The following is a 17,034-nucleotide window of genomic DNA, read 5'->3' on the forward strand; positions in this document are numbered from 1 at the left end:
AAGGATGTCAACAAATAGTTCTTCGAAGACAGCTCTTTCCATTGACTAACTTGGTCACCTTGACTTTCGAATACTGAAGTTAAATGCTGTGAATCTCACCCTTTGTACTGTACTCTGTTACTCCTTTTCAAATAAAAGCAATTTTCTCTTGGTTATTTGAAAAGATTGGCTGTTAAAGATGGCATTATTGATTGCTATTGTATTTGATTTTTGGCCGTGCAGATATTGCAGAAAGCTCATGTGTGCTGTGGTTGAGGGAGAGAATTGAGAACCTTTTATTTTGCATACTTGGAAACTGCCTTTCTAAAGGAGGATTGCGATTAGAAATGAAAAGCTACTAGAAAATCCTATTTTTAATTTGCTTCTTTCACCCATGTGGAAAGTTGTGTTTTTGAGTTTGTCAATTGAAATTTTGTGGGTGGAAATCTAAAAGTCATCCTTGCGCATGCAGATTTTCATCAAAAATAAGTCATCGTCCGTGACCTGGTTTTCATTGATTCCAGTCTCCCACACCTTGTACTAGCAAATATCAGATAATACATTCTTACAGGTACTTAGCAGTTGTGAAATCAAGTTTTAATGCCATATCTTAATGTCCTATCCTGCAAAGTCTTGAGCTTACAGGCAGTTTTCCTATTAGCAGTATCCAAAATAGGACTTTGTTGGGATTTCTCATTTGAGTGTGGGGATCCGCCTCGTGCAGAAGCAGCAGTGTCTAGTTCTTGAGGCTGCTGCAATCGTTATTTCTAATGGGAGACAGCCTGGAAAACGTTTAACTGACCATCAAGTGCAGGGATGTCTTGTCCTTGATAATCAGCTATGTCTACAGCCCATATCCAATCCACTGAGACCCCGGGCAGCTTGCTGACTCCAGGTGTGCTTACACCAGGAAGACCAACTCAGTTATGAGTACATGGGCCGCTAGAGATTGTCACTCATCCATATCACATCAACCACTTACCCTCCCTCACTGTTGCCTGATGTGCTAATCATACTGTAATGAGCACTTCCATCTCCGTTACCTTCCCCCATGACGCTTCTACCCATTTCTTTCCTGTGTCTGTTTCCTCCTCTCATCTATTTAGCAGGGCAGCCAGCCTGCTGGGATAGACCGTATATCCACATAGCCTGCCAGCTAAAAGTTCACCAATGCTTTCCAGCAAGGAGGTTTTGTATTTTATGTCGGTCAGCCAGTCACAGGCTGTGTATGTGTTCCTGTATGATGGCTACTGCAGGAGGCAGCAATCTCAGCTCTTCAGCGAGTCAAGCAGCATCTTTCAACTTTATCAAGCCCCAGAATGGGTCATTACAGGCTTGGAGCTGGGACAGCATGTTTTGGAGTGACTGCTAAGCATAGAAGTGTATTCTCATTCATTGTGGCATTGTCCTCTGGCTCCTGAGGAGACAGAGCTCATGGGGCTGGACAGCACCTTGTTGCTGTAGCTATCTGGCTTCTGAGGCTGGAGCTCTGTTCACAGAGCAGTGCTGGCTGGTCATACCAGCTTGCCTGCGGGTAGGTTGAGTACTTCTAAGAGTGGGTGACAAAGGGTTGACACGCTCTAAGACTGCTTGGCTACCCTAGGACTTCTTTCTTTTTTCCTTCCTGAGTTTGCTTGAGCTGCTTCATCAAGAAGCATACCGGGGTTTTGATTGCGTTTGGTTGTGCAGAAGCAGAAAAGAAAATATGCTCGTGAAATCAGATACCCTGGGATGTACAAATAGCACGTGACACGTTACGTCAGGTATGACAGTCAGTTGTGCTCCAGAATCTTAAACAGAGACCCGTAACGAGCAAACGTCTGTCTGCACCGACTTCCAGCCACACCAGCTCCCCATGGTGTCTTGCTGCTAATGATGACAGCTCTACAGCCAGCTGGAGCATCTGTGCTGTAATGTGACATGTTGTGTCACCACCTTCCTTCTGATGTAAACTGACAACTCCCTGGATCTTGACAACGTTGTTTGTTTGCGGTGACGGCTGCATTAGGGTAGAGCAAAGGGGAGGGAGGAGGATGGTGAAGAGAAGGTTGTTTTTCCCACTGGCCCAAATGCCAAATCATGCACTGCCAGGAAAGCATTATCTCAGTCCTAGGGCAACCTGCATTTAGTTTACTCTGCTGTCATGAGTGACCACCGCAGAATCAATTACACTAGCCTTGCAAAGAAGATAAACAGTTCAGGTTGTCCGAAGAGATGTGTCTGCAATGCGTGATGGCAGTCGCTTCCCATCAGCGCTGCTGGCTCTCTGTGGAAATAGTCAAACCTGATTTATTGGTGATGATGAGTTAGAAATGTCAGGCCTGATCTTCTGAATTCCCATGAGGGCCAGTCGAAGCTGTAGGCATCCAACTCTTACAGATGCATTAAGTTCAGTGCCTACATCTAGATTTGGCTTCCCAGTTTTACATAAAATCCTTGAGGGACTTTATGCTTTTTAAGGGCTTTCATTTCTAAGGGCTGTAAGTGGGGCTGTTTGGACTTACCCATTTTTGCAGGACTTTGGACATAAACAGTACCAGCGTGTGCAGAAAGTTATCTCCTGGGTCTTGTATGAAGCCAAGTTAATCAAAATAAGAAATGTGAGTATTCCTGGACTCCTTCATTAAATGAAATTTTGGGAGCTGCCCAAATCCAGTAGCTGAACTCTAGGAATATTAACCTCCCATCACAGACACTATTGCTTATTTATGAGGCTGCATTTCAAAGAAAGTCTTTTCACTGTGGATACTTTAGAAGACTGCCTTTCACTTTTGATAGATGATGCTGAGGTGTTTGAAGTCGTCTTTGCCTCAGCCTTTGCTAGCAAGGGTTGCTTCTCAGGCCTCCCAGGTCCCTGTTACTGTTTGAGGGAGTGAAGTGTTACCCACAGTAGATGGAAAGGGAGCTAGAGACACTATAAGCAAACTCGATGTGCACAAGTGCATGGAACCAGATGGGATGCAGCCAGCTCTGCTTGAGGGAGCTGGGCAATGTCATTGCAAGGCTGCTCTCTGTCATGTTTGAAAGTTGATGATGATCAGGGAAGTTTCCTGTTGTCTGGGAAAAAGCAAACATCACACCCTTCCTCAAGAAGGGCAAGAAGGAGAATCTGAGTAACTACAGGCTGTCAGCCTGACGTTCCTGGGAAGGTCATTAGGCAAATCCTTCTGGAAGCCATTTCCAAGAACATGCAGGACCAATAGGTGACTAGGAAGAACCAGCATGGATTTAGGAAGGGCGAGTTGTGCCTGATGTGATGAGGTAACTGATTTAATGGTTAAGGGAAAAGCAGTGGAAGTTATTTACGTTGATTTTAGCAAGGCTTTCAACACAGTCTCCCATTGCGTCCTTATAACCAAGCTGTGGAGATGTGGATTGGATGTGTGCGTGATGAGTGGGAAGTTGGCTGGTCATCTGAATCCAAAGGGCTGTGATCAATGATATGAAGTCCAAGCGGCAGGCAGTTATTAACGGTGCTCCTCAAAGGTCGGTACAAAGCTACAGCTCATATAATCTGATTTGTCTTCCACATCAGCTCTGCTGCAATACTTCTTGAGGCACTGAAAGGGTGAACTAGTGTGATCAGATGGCTTTCTGTGCCAAATATTTGAGATAGAAGTCACTAACACCAGTGGAATGACTTAAACCCTTTCTTTCCATAATCAGGAGGAGACTTAACGAGACGTCCTTAAAACCAGAACAATTCCAGGGCCCTTTCTGAATCCTGTCTTCAAGAGTACAAAATATCATTGGATGATTAAATAGCTTTGGGGGAAGATAACTACAACATTTTTATTGATTTTACCTAGACTTAGATTATTTGCAAAATCCTTGGTCTTCAAGATACACTGAGTAGCTTCAGGGGTATCAGGACTTTGATGAAAACTTTAGGGTTTTCTGTCATTGGCAGTTGCAATGGCCCATACAGGCAGGGTCTGATTCAAACATAATAAAGTGAATGTTAGACAATTTCTGCTGCTGTTCTGCTAAGTTGTTTCTGGTAGATCAAATGCAGAGAGTCTTTAGTTGTGTGCTGTAGTTAGCTTGGTTGTGTGCTGTGGGTAGCTAGTGTTTCCTGGAGATTTCTCGTGTTTGGCAGACTTTAAGCTAGTAAGACAAATTGGAAATTTCTTGCAAAAGAACAGATAGGAGTTTTTGGTCCCCTGAAAGGAAATTTAGGCTTTTAGCCACCAAATTGTTCAAAATATTCTCAATGATTGTCAGAACTGTGGATGAGACCTTTGAAAATGAGGGTAGTCTCTCAATGCTCTTGCTGTTCGAAGTAGCTTCAGCCTGCGGCTTTTCACATCATCACACAATGGTCCCTAGCTGGAGCTCCTAGAAGACATTTTGTTCTCATGAACCTCTGATCTATTTTACCACCAAAGGAAGCTTCAACAGAAGAATGATATTGCCAGCAAAGTGCTATTAGCTTAATGTTGTTGCTCATGGATCTCCAAAGATCCTAAGGATATTTTTCATGGCAATAGTTTCAGCCATAAGGGTTTCTCCAGTTTTTGGGATCTGAGGGCAGAGAAGGGGGGAAAGGAAAGGAAGATTTCTTTGGCTTTAGCTGAAAAATCTTTTTTAAAAGAACAGTGATTTCTAAGAAAACTGAAATCGTTATGCTTGACACGGCTGTTTTCAAAGTCTCCAGTGCTGCCATGCTGTGCACGCAGGTTACTTACTGGTTAAAAGTGGTTGGGAAGATAGAAGTCCTAGTATGAAAACATCAGTAGGAATATCAGTAGTTGGTGATTTTTTGAGCGGTGCTAATGGAAAAGAGTTTTCTGATTATATCCAAAGGAGCTCTTCCCACATGACTGTCCTAGAACAGCTCAGATTACATTTGGTGGTGTTTGTGTTAAAAATCTTTAGTGTGTGAGGAATGTGGAAAATATTAGTAGAACCTGGTTTATAGTTGAAAGAGGTGCTGCCAAAGCCAAAATCATGTAAAAAAATATTACTGCAGCCAGTACTAACACCTTGGGTTATTGAGACTGATTGCTGCAGTCACGTTGATCTCCATTTTGCCATCCGTTCTGTTAATTACTATGTGTGTTGCATTCAAACCAGACTGTGAAATCAGTCAGTTGTTCATTTTCCTGGTTTCATCTTTTTCTTTCACCAGGCACTTCAGTACAATGGGTCCTTTCTGGGCAGCCAAACACAATAGGAAGCACACAGTTAGAAGAAGTCAGCTATCCTCGAATAATACCCATCAGGCAGCTTTCTTAGCTTATAAGAAAGAAGATCAAGAGGCAATTTGATTACAGTGCTTTTGCAGGGAAACAAAACCAGATGCAGTCTTTTCATCCTAGTGGTGAAAGTCAGAACAAGGACAAAGAAATGTAAGCTAAATCCAGACACATCCAGACGTAAAATGAGGCATAGGCTCATGAGGTATAGGTACAGGTGCTCCTGCTGCCAGGATTCTTCCAGTGTGGAGAGCCTTGAGGGGAGGCTGGTGCTTTTCTGGAAGTGATGCTTTAGTCCAACCAAAGTTGTTGGGGTTCAGCTGAAGGTAACACAAATTCTGCAGCCTGTCACAGGAGTCAGACTTACTGACCTAATGATCTAGGCCATCATTAAACTTAATGGCTCCTGGAGAAGTAATAAGGGCAGGAGCCTTTTCAAACACATTGAAAAGAAATATAAAACGTTTATAAGCAGATACATTTAAATGCCTGTGGAATTTGTTCTTTTGATATTAAATATTGCCAAACCCCTTTTAGCCAGCCTGCCTGTGCAGCTATTCCATAGGGAAGCTGGGGTAACAGTGCTCTGTATCTGGAAGGAACACTTTTTCTGTTTTACGTCATCTGTCCAGGTCTGTTGGGATGTATGAAGAGCTGGCTAATTAAGTCCATTCGTTCATTCATTCAGGAGGATGAATGAATCCAGGATTGTCTCCTTGACTTGGGGTCCTTGGTCAGGCACCAAATGGAGTATCAGAGCATGGTGCCTTGCTCATTTAGGTTCTGGAAGAGTTTTGTGTTGAGGTGATAGTTTGGATCAAGTCTTCTGTGACATGAGGGTGGTTGGACTAGCGCTCTGTATCTGGAAGGAACACTTTTTCTGTTGTACGTCATCTGTCCAGGTCTGTTGGGGTGCATGAAGAGCTGGCTAATTAAGTCCATTCGTTCATTCAGGAGGATGAATGAATCCAGGATTGTCTCCTTGACTTGGGGTCCTTGGTCAGGCACCAAATGGAGTATCAGAGCATGGTGCCTTGCTCATTTAGGTTCTGGAAGAGTTTTGTGTTGAGGTGATAGTTTGGATCAAGTCTTCTGTGACATGAGGGTGGTTGGACTGGGCTGTTCTCAGACCCAAGTTTCATTTGGGTACCCCTCTATAACACTTCATGTACCACAGTTTCAAATCCTTTCCCATACCCCAGTGTTTCCAGAAAGAGCTTTTGGGAGGGAGAGCAGCAAAAGGTGGTTTCTCAGTTGCTTTGTGCAACTCAATAAAACCTTCAGAGAGGGAATAGGGTCCGGGCGCATGCTGTGTATTTTAACCCTCCGGCCACATCTCCTTTGTTTCACCTTCTCCTCCTCTTTTTCTTCCATATCTGACTATCAGCAGCTGGTTCCCTGCTAGGGAACTGTAGGTCTTAATGCACTCACAAATGCTTTGTCTCATTTTTCCTGATGCCTGTATATTTGTCTTTCATTGCCTCCCATCCAGTAATCTTCCTTTCACTGTCTCTCCCTCTTTTTCTTTTGTGTGTGTTACTTTTCTCTCCTCTAAGCACATTTATAATGCCTTAGCACCAGGCGCTTGCATGATTGTCTCTTGAGTTGCATTCCTCAGGATGTGTAAGAGATGTTTTAAAAACCTTATCTCACTGTTTACAATAGGTTGGTGCTGCTGTTTAATAAATTATGGGGATAATTGGTTTTTCAGAGTTCACATCTACAGTGTATTACAGCAGGGATGTAACTGTATCTTTCTTAGCCATTTATCGCTCAGAAACACTTCATATAAAACATCAAAATAAATGTTTTAGTAGCACATGGATAACAAATTTAAGACAAACCTTTCATTACATCTGCTCTAAGTATTCCCTATAGGAATCACTGTTTTTAGGGCCTGTTCCCGCAGCGCCGTTAAACGACTCAAGAGACTTCTGATTAGTTCCTCAGGTCTTGTACTGCCCATATCTCATAGTGGTGAAGTCATCTGGTCTCCGTATGGCAGACAATCCAGTTTCACCCATATACAACCACAGTTGGCACAATGAAACTGTGGGCTTCTTGTGAGCTGGAACATGATGTGAGAGCTGCCTCGAGAAAGATGGCAGTGGAGAAGACCAAAGGTGTATTGGGGGCTTATAGAGACAGTCTCCAGTGCAGCCCACATACAGGGTGGTGACCAGAAAGCTCTCCAAAGCATATAAGCTTCTCATTGCAGATCAATATATGAGGAGAGACTACATCCCTCTCCCCAAAACTTTGCATCAGTTCATAGTATAGGCATGCTGTCCTGTATAGTATCCTCACTGAGCCTACTGTGATTTTTTTCCGTCTCTTGCCGTATCTACAGATATATCCAGTCTGCACATGCATTCCTCCTCAAATCATGTCCACACCTCAGCTTCCAGGAGCATTTCACTCTGCCTTTCCTTCCTCAAGTCCGTCTGAAAAGGAGCCACTAAAACAAGTAGACTTGTTCTGCCTGCCTTGCCAAGAGAGAGACACTCTTCCAAAAGTCGTTAGGGAAGATATCTCCCCAACAGATGAGAGTCTGGTCTGTAGCATCGAAGGACATCGCTTGATTGGTGACATGGGGTCTTCTTTGTACTCTTTTGTAGATACAGAGGGAAGACATACAGGGCGACTGTTAAGATTGTACGAACGTCGGATCAGGTAGCGGATTTCTGCAGAAGAGTCTGTGCAAAGTTGGAGTGCTGCCCCAACTTGTTCAGTCCTGTTCTGGTGGCTGAAGTCTGCCCGGAGAACTGCTCCATTCATACTAAAACCAAGTACAGTGAGTACTGGCCAAAATGCTTCTTGTTGCTAGCTGGGAATCAGAGCAGTGGGAGACTGTGCATGAGCTAGTGATGAAGAACAGGAGTTGTGTAATGCATTAATATTGAGTAGGATTCATCTCATCTAAGAGCAGTTCTTCAATCCTGACCAGGCCACCATAGGCTCCCTTAGTATTCTGTACAGAGGAATAGGCGTCTCCAGAAAACTGACGATCTCACTCCATCCTAATACATCTGTTTGAAAGTCATTACTCTTTGGAAGTCTTGACTTCTCTTCATATGTGACATTAATATAAGGAGCACATAAAAGGAATCTGCAGTGGCCAGCTGAGATTTAAACTGCTACATCTGAGACACCTTCATTAGGTGAGATGAATCCTGTCCTACTCAGTGAAGAGTTTCTGGCATACACACCAGCACAGACCAGTATCACAGTGCCAAGGTGCTGGAAGGAGTTTGGTAGTGTTGACTCTCTCTGCTCTGGGTATTTAATATTTAAACATGTTCCTACCTATTCAAGAAGGCTGAAGTTAGGCATGCGTTCAGCACTTTTTGTTGCCAATGTTACTGATACGATTGGCTGTTACACAGCTCAAGAAAGTGGAAGTGAGTGCTGTCCTTCTTCCACAAAGGTTGCAAGAAACCAATATGATTGATTTACACTAATTAGCTTCTGTTTGGTACCAGAGTAGAAGGAGAAATGGGCTGAGGGAGATACTCAGATCACTGAATACAGGGTTCGGTAGAAGTCTACACCTGAGCTAGACTCCTAGCTCCCATTGGTAGCAAATGGAGAGCTGGAGGAGTACAGCTAGGGGAGCTCCAGCTGATGGTTGGATGTGGCTGGATGAACTGCTCCTCAAAACTCCATTGATTGATGAAAAGCTCAGTTCAGTTACAGATTTTGACATGGGTGCCAAGTGCCATTTTAGATGTCCCAGGATACCCTACCTGGTGAAGGGCAGAATATCTGTCAGCCCCAGGGGATGCTGTAGAGCACATCAAAAGGCACCTGACCCAAGCCCCTAATGTAAGGTCAGAGGACTCCCACATCCTTAATTTCAGCCTGGGCCAAGAAATACTCGAAGGTAATAAAAACCCCATTCCTTTGTGCATTGAACAAACATACATAATTCAGGATAGCTGGCCCTCTCCACTCTCTGCTGAAAATATTAGCAACTGAAAGTGTATCTAAGACTGTTAACTCGTGCAGAAAGGCATTAGATCAAATCTGAAACATGCTGGCCTCTCTCCTTCCAAATCACTACTTGGCTTAGTGGAAGCTTTGCCTAAGTACATATTGTAGGGTTAAATTCTGAACTCCTCACTCATCACCAATAAATGTATATGCATAAGAGCTGTAACACTCTGTGCTAGTCCAAGATGACATCTTATATTTACACTGGACATTTTTTCCAAATCAAGGTATTCTAAAGTTCCTTGTAAAAGTGCACCTAGAGTGCAGTACTGAATCAGCAGCAAGAAGCAAGCCAAAGTTTTCTTCTCTTGGTGGTTAAAGTTTTTAATGGGTATTTTGCTTCATTCTTCCAGCTTATTATTATGGGAAAAGGAAAAAAATAATTAAACCGCCAATTGGGGAAAATAACAACATGAAAAGTGGACATGTGAAGCCAGCCAGACGCCGAAAAAGGCGGAAATCCATCTTTGTGCAGAAGAAAAGGAGGTCGTCAGCTGTCGATTTGAATGCTGCAGGCTCTGCAGAGGTATGTGTGCCACTGGGATAAATCATTAAGTCCCCTGGCACTTTTTTATGCCCCCATCTGCATCTTCCTTTTGAGGGACTTCTCAGCAAACCCCAACACCTCCATCTTCCAGTTTGAATCCCTCCTTGCTACTCTGTTCTTCTAAGATCAGACTGGTTTTATCGGGACACTCTGGGGGCTTTTACCCTTATCCATTCTAGAGTTAGCAAATAGAGTTTTGCTTCCACCTTCGTAATGTTCACTAGCTAACAAGCTGTCTAATATTATATATTTGTTTACTTTTGCTTCCCTATAAGCCTGTAGGCAGGCAGATGAGCCTCTTAGATGCTTTTTGCAGCACCTAGCAGAGTCAAGGAGGACTGTGATCCATTTCTAAGACCTCTAAATACTATAATAAATAATAATAACTTTCAGGCTATTATGGTTTCAAGGGCTTTTATTTTTTCATTAACCATTTGTAATATTTTTGGGTTTACAACATCAAACAGTAGAAGTGCTAGAAGCTTTAGAAAACAAGCAGATGGTGTGTGCCCCAAATATATGGTATTTGAGGCCTCAATCTTTCCGGTATGCTGTGTGATATGACGAGATCCCAGCTTCAGCCATGATTCGTGTCCAAATACAACCTGGAGCAGACTTAGTTCTGTGTGGACCGTTCCTGGGTGGTTTTCCCATGATAGTAATGACAAAGTTCATGTGTGGTTTCCCTTCCTCAGCACTGATTGCTGCTTTGTGCAATGTCAAATAAAACCAATTTACTTAAATTCCCTCTACTTCAGCTGGAGGGGGATGTTTTAGGCAGCTTTCAGTTGATTGCTTGCATCTTCACGACTTGGTCCTCATTTAGGTGTAGTTCTGCTTCATTTCCTTAGATTATATCCACTTCAAAGGAATTTAAACTGAAATAAACTCACGTTAAGCCTAGATCGACCATCAGCCCAAGTTTTTTGACCTTTCAGCCAATATAACTAATTTAATCTAAAATCGCTCTTTTACTTAAGACCCGAGCATATGGCTTGCATGCATGCTCACACTTTGATCAGAGCTAAGCTGTCGAAGCCATTTGGGCCGCTTATGTATATGTAAAGTTCAAAATACACAGTTTCCTTCAGCTGGTATGTGCTTGCAAGCTCTGTGTGACAGAAATAACAAGAATCTGGTATAATATCCTTTAAATGGAAATTTGTGCTTCACCTTCAGCAGTTAGGTGTTTGGCTGAAAGCAGGGAAATCTGGGTGAAGTCGTCTGTCCTGGGTTTTACAGAAATGCCAGCTAAGAAATCAAGTGCAAGTATGCACTTGTACATCTAGATATTTTTAAAAGGCACCAAAATTTCCTTCCTTTCAATACCAGTGACACCCATGACAGCTTGAAGCAAGGTGAAGATTTAAATTCAAGCCTATTTCTGATTTTATTTCATCTCAAGCTACCTGAGTTTAATTTTACCCTTTTAGTATTTTCCATTGCCCCTTCTCATGCGCATCTGCAGTGCCACAGCGTTTGAGGTGCAAGCCCAACAGAGGAACATTTCATGCCAGATGACTTATTGCCGTTGACCTTTTGTAAGAAACAGAAAAAGGATTTGTCCACCGTGTATTTTTTTCTACATTTTGTAACGAATCTAAATTGAGGGCTAATCTACTTAGTACTGTAATGAAAATGAGATAATTCAGTTAAAATAAATGTTACCCTGAACCGGCATGGGCACGGGCATGCAGTTTGACCCAGTGCCTGTCGATTTGCTGCTGTATTAATCTCCGAGCCCGGATGTTGTTTCTCCGATGGTCCTTGTGCAGGAGAGCGAAGATGATGAGCCAGACGTGATGGAGGACGAGACGGGAAGCGAGGAAACCAGCTCAGAGCTGCGTGATGACCAGACGGATACCTCCTCTGCCGAGGTCCCCTCCGCCAGGCCCCGGCGAGCGGTCACCTTGCGGAGCAGCACCGAGTCGGACAGACCTCCTCCCACGGAGAGAGCCCGACGGAGCCGGAGACCGCAGCCGCACTCCTACGGCGAGGCGGAGAAGTGCACGCAAGTTAAGGAAGTGAGTATGCCCGTAGGCTTTCACTTCCAATTAATAGCAATATTCTTCCTAAATTAACCTTCAGTGCCAAGCCTTCCTCATCTGAGGAGAGCATCCCTGCCCTGGTTCTCCACACAAGGTAGTTTTCTTTATGAGAGCTTTTGTTTTTTTGTAGGAAATTAAGCAAGAAGAGGAAGAGAAGCTCATCCTGGACAGTAATCCGTTGGAGTGGACCGTGACTGATGTCGTGAGGTTTATTAAACTGACCGACTGTGCACCGCTTGCCAAAATATTTCAGGAGCAGGTAGAGGTCTTCACGTAACTCTTCTCTTTGTGCCTGTGGTGCTTATTCACATCACAAAAAAAGAGCAGCACATACCACCTTGCTAGCTGGGCCCTGGGCTTTGACAAAGAGATTATGATCAGATCTTAGATCCCCTCAGGCCAAGCTATAGCACAAATTTTGACAAGGCATGGAAACCCTTGGAAACTTGAGTCAGAGCCTTGCCAGATCCTCAGAGAGACCAGAAACGCCCCAGCCTGAGTGCTTGTGAAAAGCAGGAGGTTTAGACCTTTCTTGTTCATGCCAAGGTCCACAGCACCATCCTGGTGTCACACAGGCACCTCAGTGTACCAACAGATAGTGGTTATTTAATACCTATTGTCTCTCCTGGCCACATGGGTTCCACCCTGTTTTAAAATATCGGCCTGGGAAGCAGAAAACTGCTGCTTGAACCCAAAACTGGCTACCTGAATTTTGGCCCCAACACCTAGGTGCTCCAAGTATATAGACACCTACTTCCCATCTTCATCCCTCTGAAGATGTGGCAGTCAGGCCCTTGCATGACCTAATTTTAGGAGATGCCAAGCATCTCCCATTAAGCAGATAGGTTTGCAGGAGCAGAAGCCAATGCTCTTCATCTCAAGTCAGTGTGAACATGTAAAATTTATATAGAAACAGCCATTCCTTGGCTAATGAGTAACAGGCGCTGCTGAAAGTAAAGGGCAGCACTAAGAAATCATAGTTAGAAAGAATTAAGTGTGGTTAATTAGGCCATAGCCAGCGGCAGTCAGTGGTATGGCCAGCTGCACATTGAACTCTCTCTGATTCTTCACCATGAATAACTCTGTACCCGAGTACAGCTGCTTCGACTGGGAGAAGTTGAAGTGCAAGTCTCGAGCAGGGCTGAAACGCTCCATAGCAAGGTGCTGTGGTCGCTGTGTCGCAGCGTGCTCCGACCATTTGTTAATCAGCCTGGAATAACGCCAGGACTCGAAAGCCAACCCCGTCTCTCCTTTGCCAAAGAGTTTTATGGGGACTTTAATCGAACACAGATGACCGGAGCTTTTCCTTGTGATTTGCAAGGAAGCTCTGGTGCAATGGGCCATGCCATCAAGTTTCAGTGGAGGAAGAACCTGAGCCGTGGACAGTCCTGATCAAAGCGGTGCTTAAGGTGTCCAAATCATCCTTGTGTTCAGTGCTACCTAACCAGGGCCATCCTGGGGAGTTTATGTTGCCTGTGAGTTACAGTGCTCTTTCTGCACTTAGACTCTGATCCTCCCTAAGGGGTAAAAAGCAGTTTTGTAGCCTGCTCGTCTGCTTCTCAGTCCATTAAAGAATAAAGAGGACTTGAGCTCTTAATTAAGAGGAGGATCATAAAGCCAACAGAAATCCCTAATAAAATGGCTTTTGTCTGGGGTGCTAGTTCATGGGGTTTGGTGCATAAATATGCCTGAGGGAAGGATGTGACCTCCAGAGGTCCCTTCCAACCTGCACCATTCTGTGACTCTGGGACATTAGAGATTGCAAGGGCTCCAGGTGGTCCAGGGCCCTCTGTCTTGGTTGTTCAGCAGCTGAAGTGGAATAAGGCAGGTCCTGGGTGGACCAGGGGACACGGCATGGAGCAAGGCAGACAGAAACCTGTGCTGAGCAAATCATGGGCCAAAAGAGGTAGGGGAAGGGTCTGACTTGGCAGTGGGACCGGCTTCAGTTTCTCCATTCAGCTCCCTCCTGTGTCTCCTGGTGTGCTCTCTGCAGCCTCCCCCTTGCCTCAGTTCCTCAGTCATAAAATGGGACTAACCACATCTCCGTGGACCCTGCAGAGTTTCTGTAGAAGGTGATCCAGCATTTCAGCAGCTGGGAAGGCTTTTCCCAAACTGGGGGCAAGGTGAGAGCCTACAAAGACAAAGACACACTAGACAACTTCTGAAGAAGCATCAGGTATCCCAGAGAAAGGAGATGGGCAGCGTCAAAGTGGGAGGAAAGGGCAGAGGACAAAACCACCTTTAATTTTTAGGGCAAACTTCTCTTCTTGCTTCTCCAGACCTGGTTATCCTTTCTGCCCTCCGGAGTCCACAAACAAAACCATTTTTCCTCTCTTTTTCTTCCCCAGGATATCGATGGCCAAGCCCTTCTGTTGCTGACACTGCCCACGGTGCAAGAATGCATGGAGCTGAAGCTTGGTCCAGCCATCAAATTGTGTCACCAGATCGAGCGAGTAAAAGTTGCTTTCTATGCACAATACGCCAACTGACTGCACTTCTCCATTTCTTTCTGTTCTCCTTCTTGTTCCATCTCTTTTTTAACATTGCAACTTGTTCGAGGGGTTTTTTCCCCTATCTGTTTTCTTTTCCAAGAACACGTGGAATTGGAAGCAGTGGAAATTAATCTGTAGGGAAGAAAAAAAAAAAAAACAACCCACAATGAAAAACTAGCAACAAATTGAACTAATTTTCTGTACTTGTAAAGCACACCAAAAGACTGCTAGCATCTCTCCTCGTGAGCCTCGCCAACCCCTTACGCAGTGGTGGAGGGCCGGCACGGATCAGATGGTTTGTCATTCCTTAAAGCAAAGGTACCGATGGCAGACGCATTCCCAAGGAGAAGGATCGGACATTTCTGGATGATGATGGTTTGTCTAGGCCACTTTCTGGACATGAACTTTTCTTTTAGCCAACTCTGACGCACTTCTTTCATATTGAAATGTAAGTGATCATTTGTAGCATTACCTGGGGTTTACTGCAAATTTGATCTTAGCGATCAATGGGCTTTTTTCCTCCCACCTCTCCAGTCTTACAAAAGGAAAAAGTGCTATACCAGTCATATGCTGTTTGTTATTCCTGAGAGATTTATATATAAAAGAGGACTCAACCCACGGTCTCCGTACGGTATCAGACAAAGCTGCAGCGAACTGACAGGGGTGCAACAAGACCTAGTGCGCAGTAACGCATCCTGAGCTGCGCTGGCTGCGCACAATAAGCTGAATGTCTCTGTGATGGGGTCTGTACAGTACTGCATTCTTGTAAAGGAACATGCATGAAAGCTTTCGTAGTCAAGCCCATCTTCTTAAATCCAACTCACTTTAAAGGCCTGACTTTGAGCCCCATGGGGTGAAAAAAAAAAAACGCTATTCAGATTTAATGATGTGACTGTTGAGTGAATGCTGGTTTCATTTGCACCTTCATGAATCTGGTTGCTAGGTGGGAATAAAAAGCATCAATGTTTTCAGGCTGCGTACGCCACGGTGCTTTAGAGCAGCTGAGGATCCGGCCCAACGCAGTCTATATAAAGCCCCCAGATTGTCCCAGTGCCACCCTGGCCAGTGAAACTAGGGGCTTGCTTCATGCCAAGCAGAGTAAGCACCAGGGAGGGTGAAGAAATGGGTCGGACACCTTGGGTTTGCCTCAGCTGTATTTATGGTAGAAGTATTTTCCATTTGCTTTGCTGGGATATATGACCCCATTAGTCCCACATGTTGAGCCTGAATTTGCTATAACTCAGCAGAGGTTGGCGGCATCACATTGGTGTAAAATTCTCCCAAAACCAAGAACCGAACTGGGACCAAGTCTGAATTTTGCTCTGACTTTAAGGTGCAAGTAAATCCCTCCTGCAAAAAGTGAATTGGATGGTTCGTGCTGAGATTTAGCCCGATTTCATAGGAAACCACTGACTTCGGCAGACTTCTGTTCTCAAACCATAAACAGACTCCTGTTCCCTGGCCTCAGGCAACCCACCTTGGAAATTGTACACAGCTCTGTTACAGTGCTGTGATGCCAAAGCCCACTCAGTGGAGACCTCTTCAAAAAGAAATGCCATTTCTAGGCCTAAATCTGAAGGCAGTGCTTATGGCCAGATAACTCCCACCTCAAGCACTTACCATATGGTAAGAGCAAACTTGGATCAGATAATCCTACTGACCACCGTGTGCTCAGAAAAACCTACTGACCAACACCAGGCTATAGATGTTGCTTTCTCCTTCATCAGTTTCCTCCTTAAGTTCTTTGGATTGAAGAGGGAAAGCCTCAGAAGTAAATATTCTGGACTACATCTGTATCTGCCCTAGGGCATGTGTTAGGCAAGAAGTATTGACTCTGTTTGCCATGCATCACTGGGAACTTTCTAGTCTCCCTTTCAGTGAGTTTCCTGATTTGCCACTGAGGAATGTGATGGGTGCAACCGCTGCAGGCTGGGCCAGACCCTGCCAACTCCTGAGACTTCATCAAAAATTTTCTTACATGGGAGATCAGCAGGACTGGATCTGTCCTCAGCTGTTGTCTTGTACTGAAGATCTTGTTCAAGTTTTAATCAACTGAAGGGAAAAATAGTCACCTCTGCATCAAATGGTTTTCTTTTCTTTCTCAGAAATCCAGGAATTAGGGTTCTGTAGTGGTGCAGACATTCAAAAACTGGATTTTAGACTGGATTTCCTACTGACAGTAGCAGTGGACTGTGTCCATGCAACTTGTTAGATAACTACTTGGATCCCTCTTAGGGTCTCCTAAAAACATTGCTCCTTGTTTCGTCTCTGAAGACAAAAGGATTGTGCCCAGCAAAATGAGTGCACAGCTGAGGAAAACGGGGAGGGTGCTTCTCCCAGCTCCTCCTTGCTTCAGCCCAGTCCCTCCAATGGCTGGTATAACATCTGTCAGCAGGAGATGGCTCCCAAAAGACTGCTGTCAGGAGAACTGGTGTATGAGGACATTTCAAGGAAGGGAAGCAGAATGGCTGTTTGCTAAACAGCATCCCAGCACTGATCCTTTACTTACCACATCCACCTTCTTCTGAGCATCCTTTGCTGCTCTGATGTTCTTGGAGTTTCTGACCACCTGGATTTGTCAAGAGACATTTAACGCGTCCTGGGACACGTTGCAAAAACATCATTGTTTTCTCCATCAACCTTGTAACTGTAGATATTCCTATGGCAGCTAACTACTCATGGAGGCACGTTCGGGGAGCGGACAGTCACTGACTCTGAGAGCAACCAGCTCTGATGTTGGCCAAGCAGGGGATGGGTGAAGCGTTGAGCCCAGCACG

At 44.5% G+C, this 17,034-nt stretch overlaps 1 protein-coding gene across 1 annotated transcript in view; it reads left to right on the forward strand.

Moving 5' to 3' along the window:
* Nucleotides 1–14,254, forward strand: part of SFMBT2 (Scm-like with four mbt domains 2) — a 101,995-nt gene extending 87,741 nt beyond the window's left edge. Inside the window, exons 16-20 of the mRNA XM_009328674.1 lie at nucleotides 7,796–7,971; nucleotides 9,524–9,696; nucleotides 11,493–11,741; nucleotides 11,896–12,024; nucleotides 14,114–14,254. Coding sequence (XP_009326949.1) covers nucleotides 7,796–7,971; nucleotides 9,524–9,696; nucleotides 11,493–11,741; nucleotides 11,896–12,024; nucleotides 14,114–14,254 — 868 coding nt within the window. The remainder of the gene's footprint in view (nucleotides 1–7,795; nucleotides 7,972–9,523; nucleotides 9,697–11,492; nucleotides 11,742–11,895; nucleotides 12,025–14,113) is intronic.
* The last annotated feature ends 2,780 nt before the right edge of the window (nucleotides 14,255–17,034 follow it).

This window comes from Pygoscelis adeliae, unplaced genomic scaffold, assembly GCF_000699105.1.
Source record: "Pygoscelis adeliae isolate BGI_AS28 unplaced genomic scaffold, ASM69910v1 Scaffold207, whole genome shotgun sequence".
NCBI lineage: Eukaryota > Metazoa > Chordata > Aves > Sphenisciformes > Spheniscidae > Pygoscelis > Pygoscelis adeliae.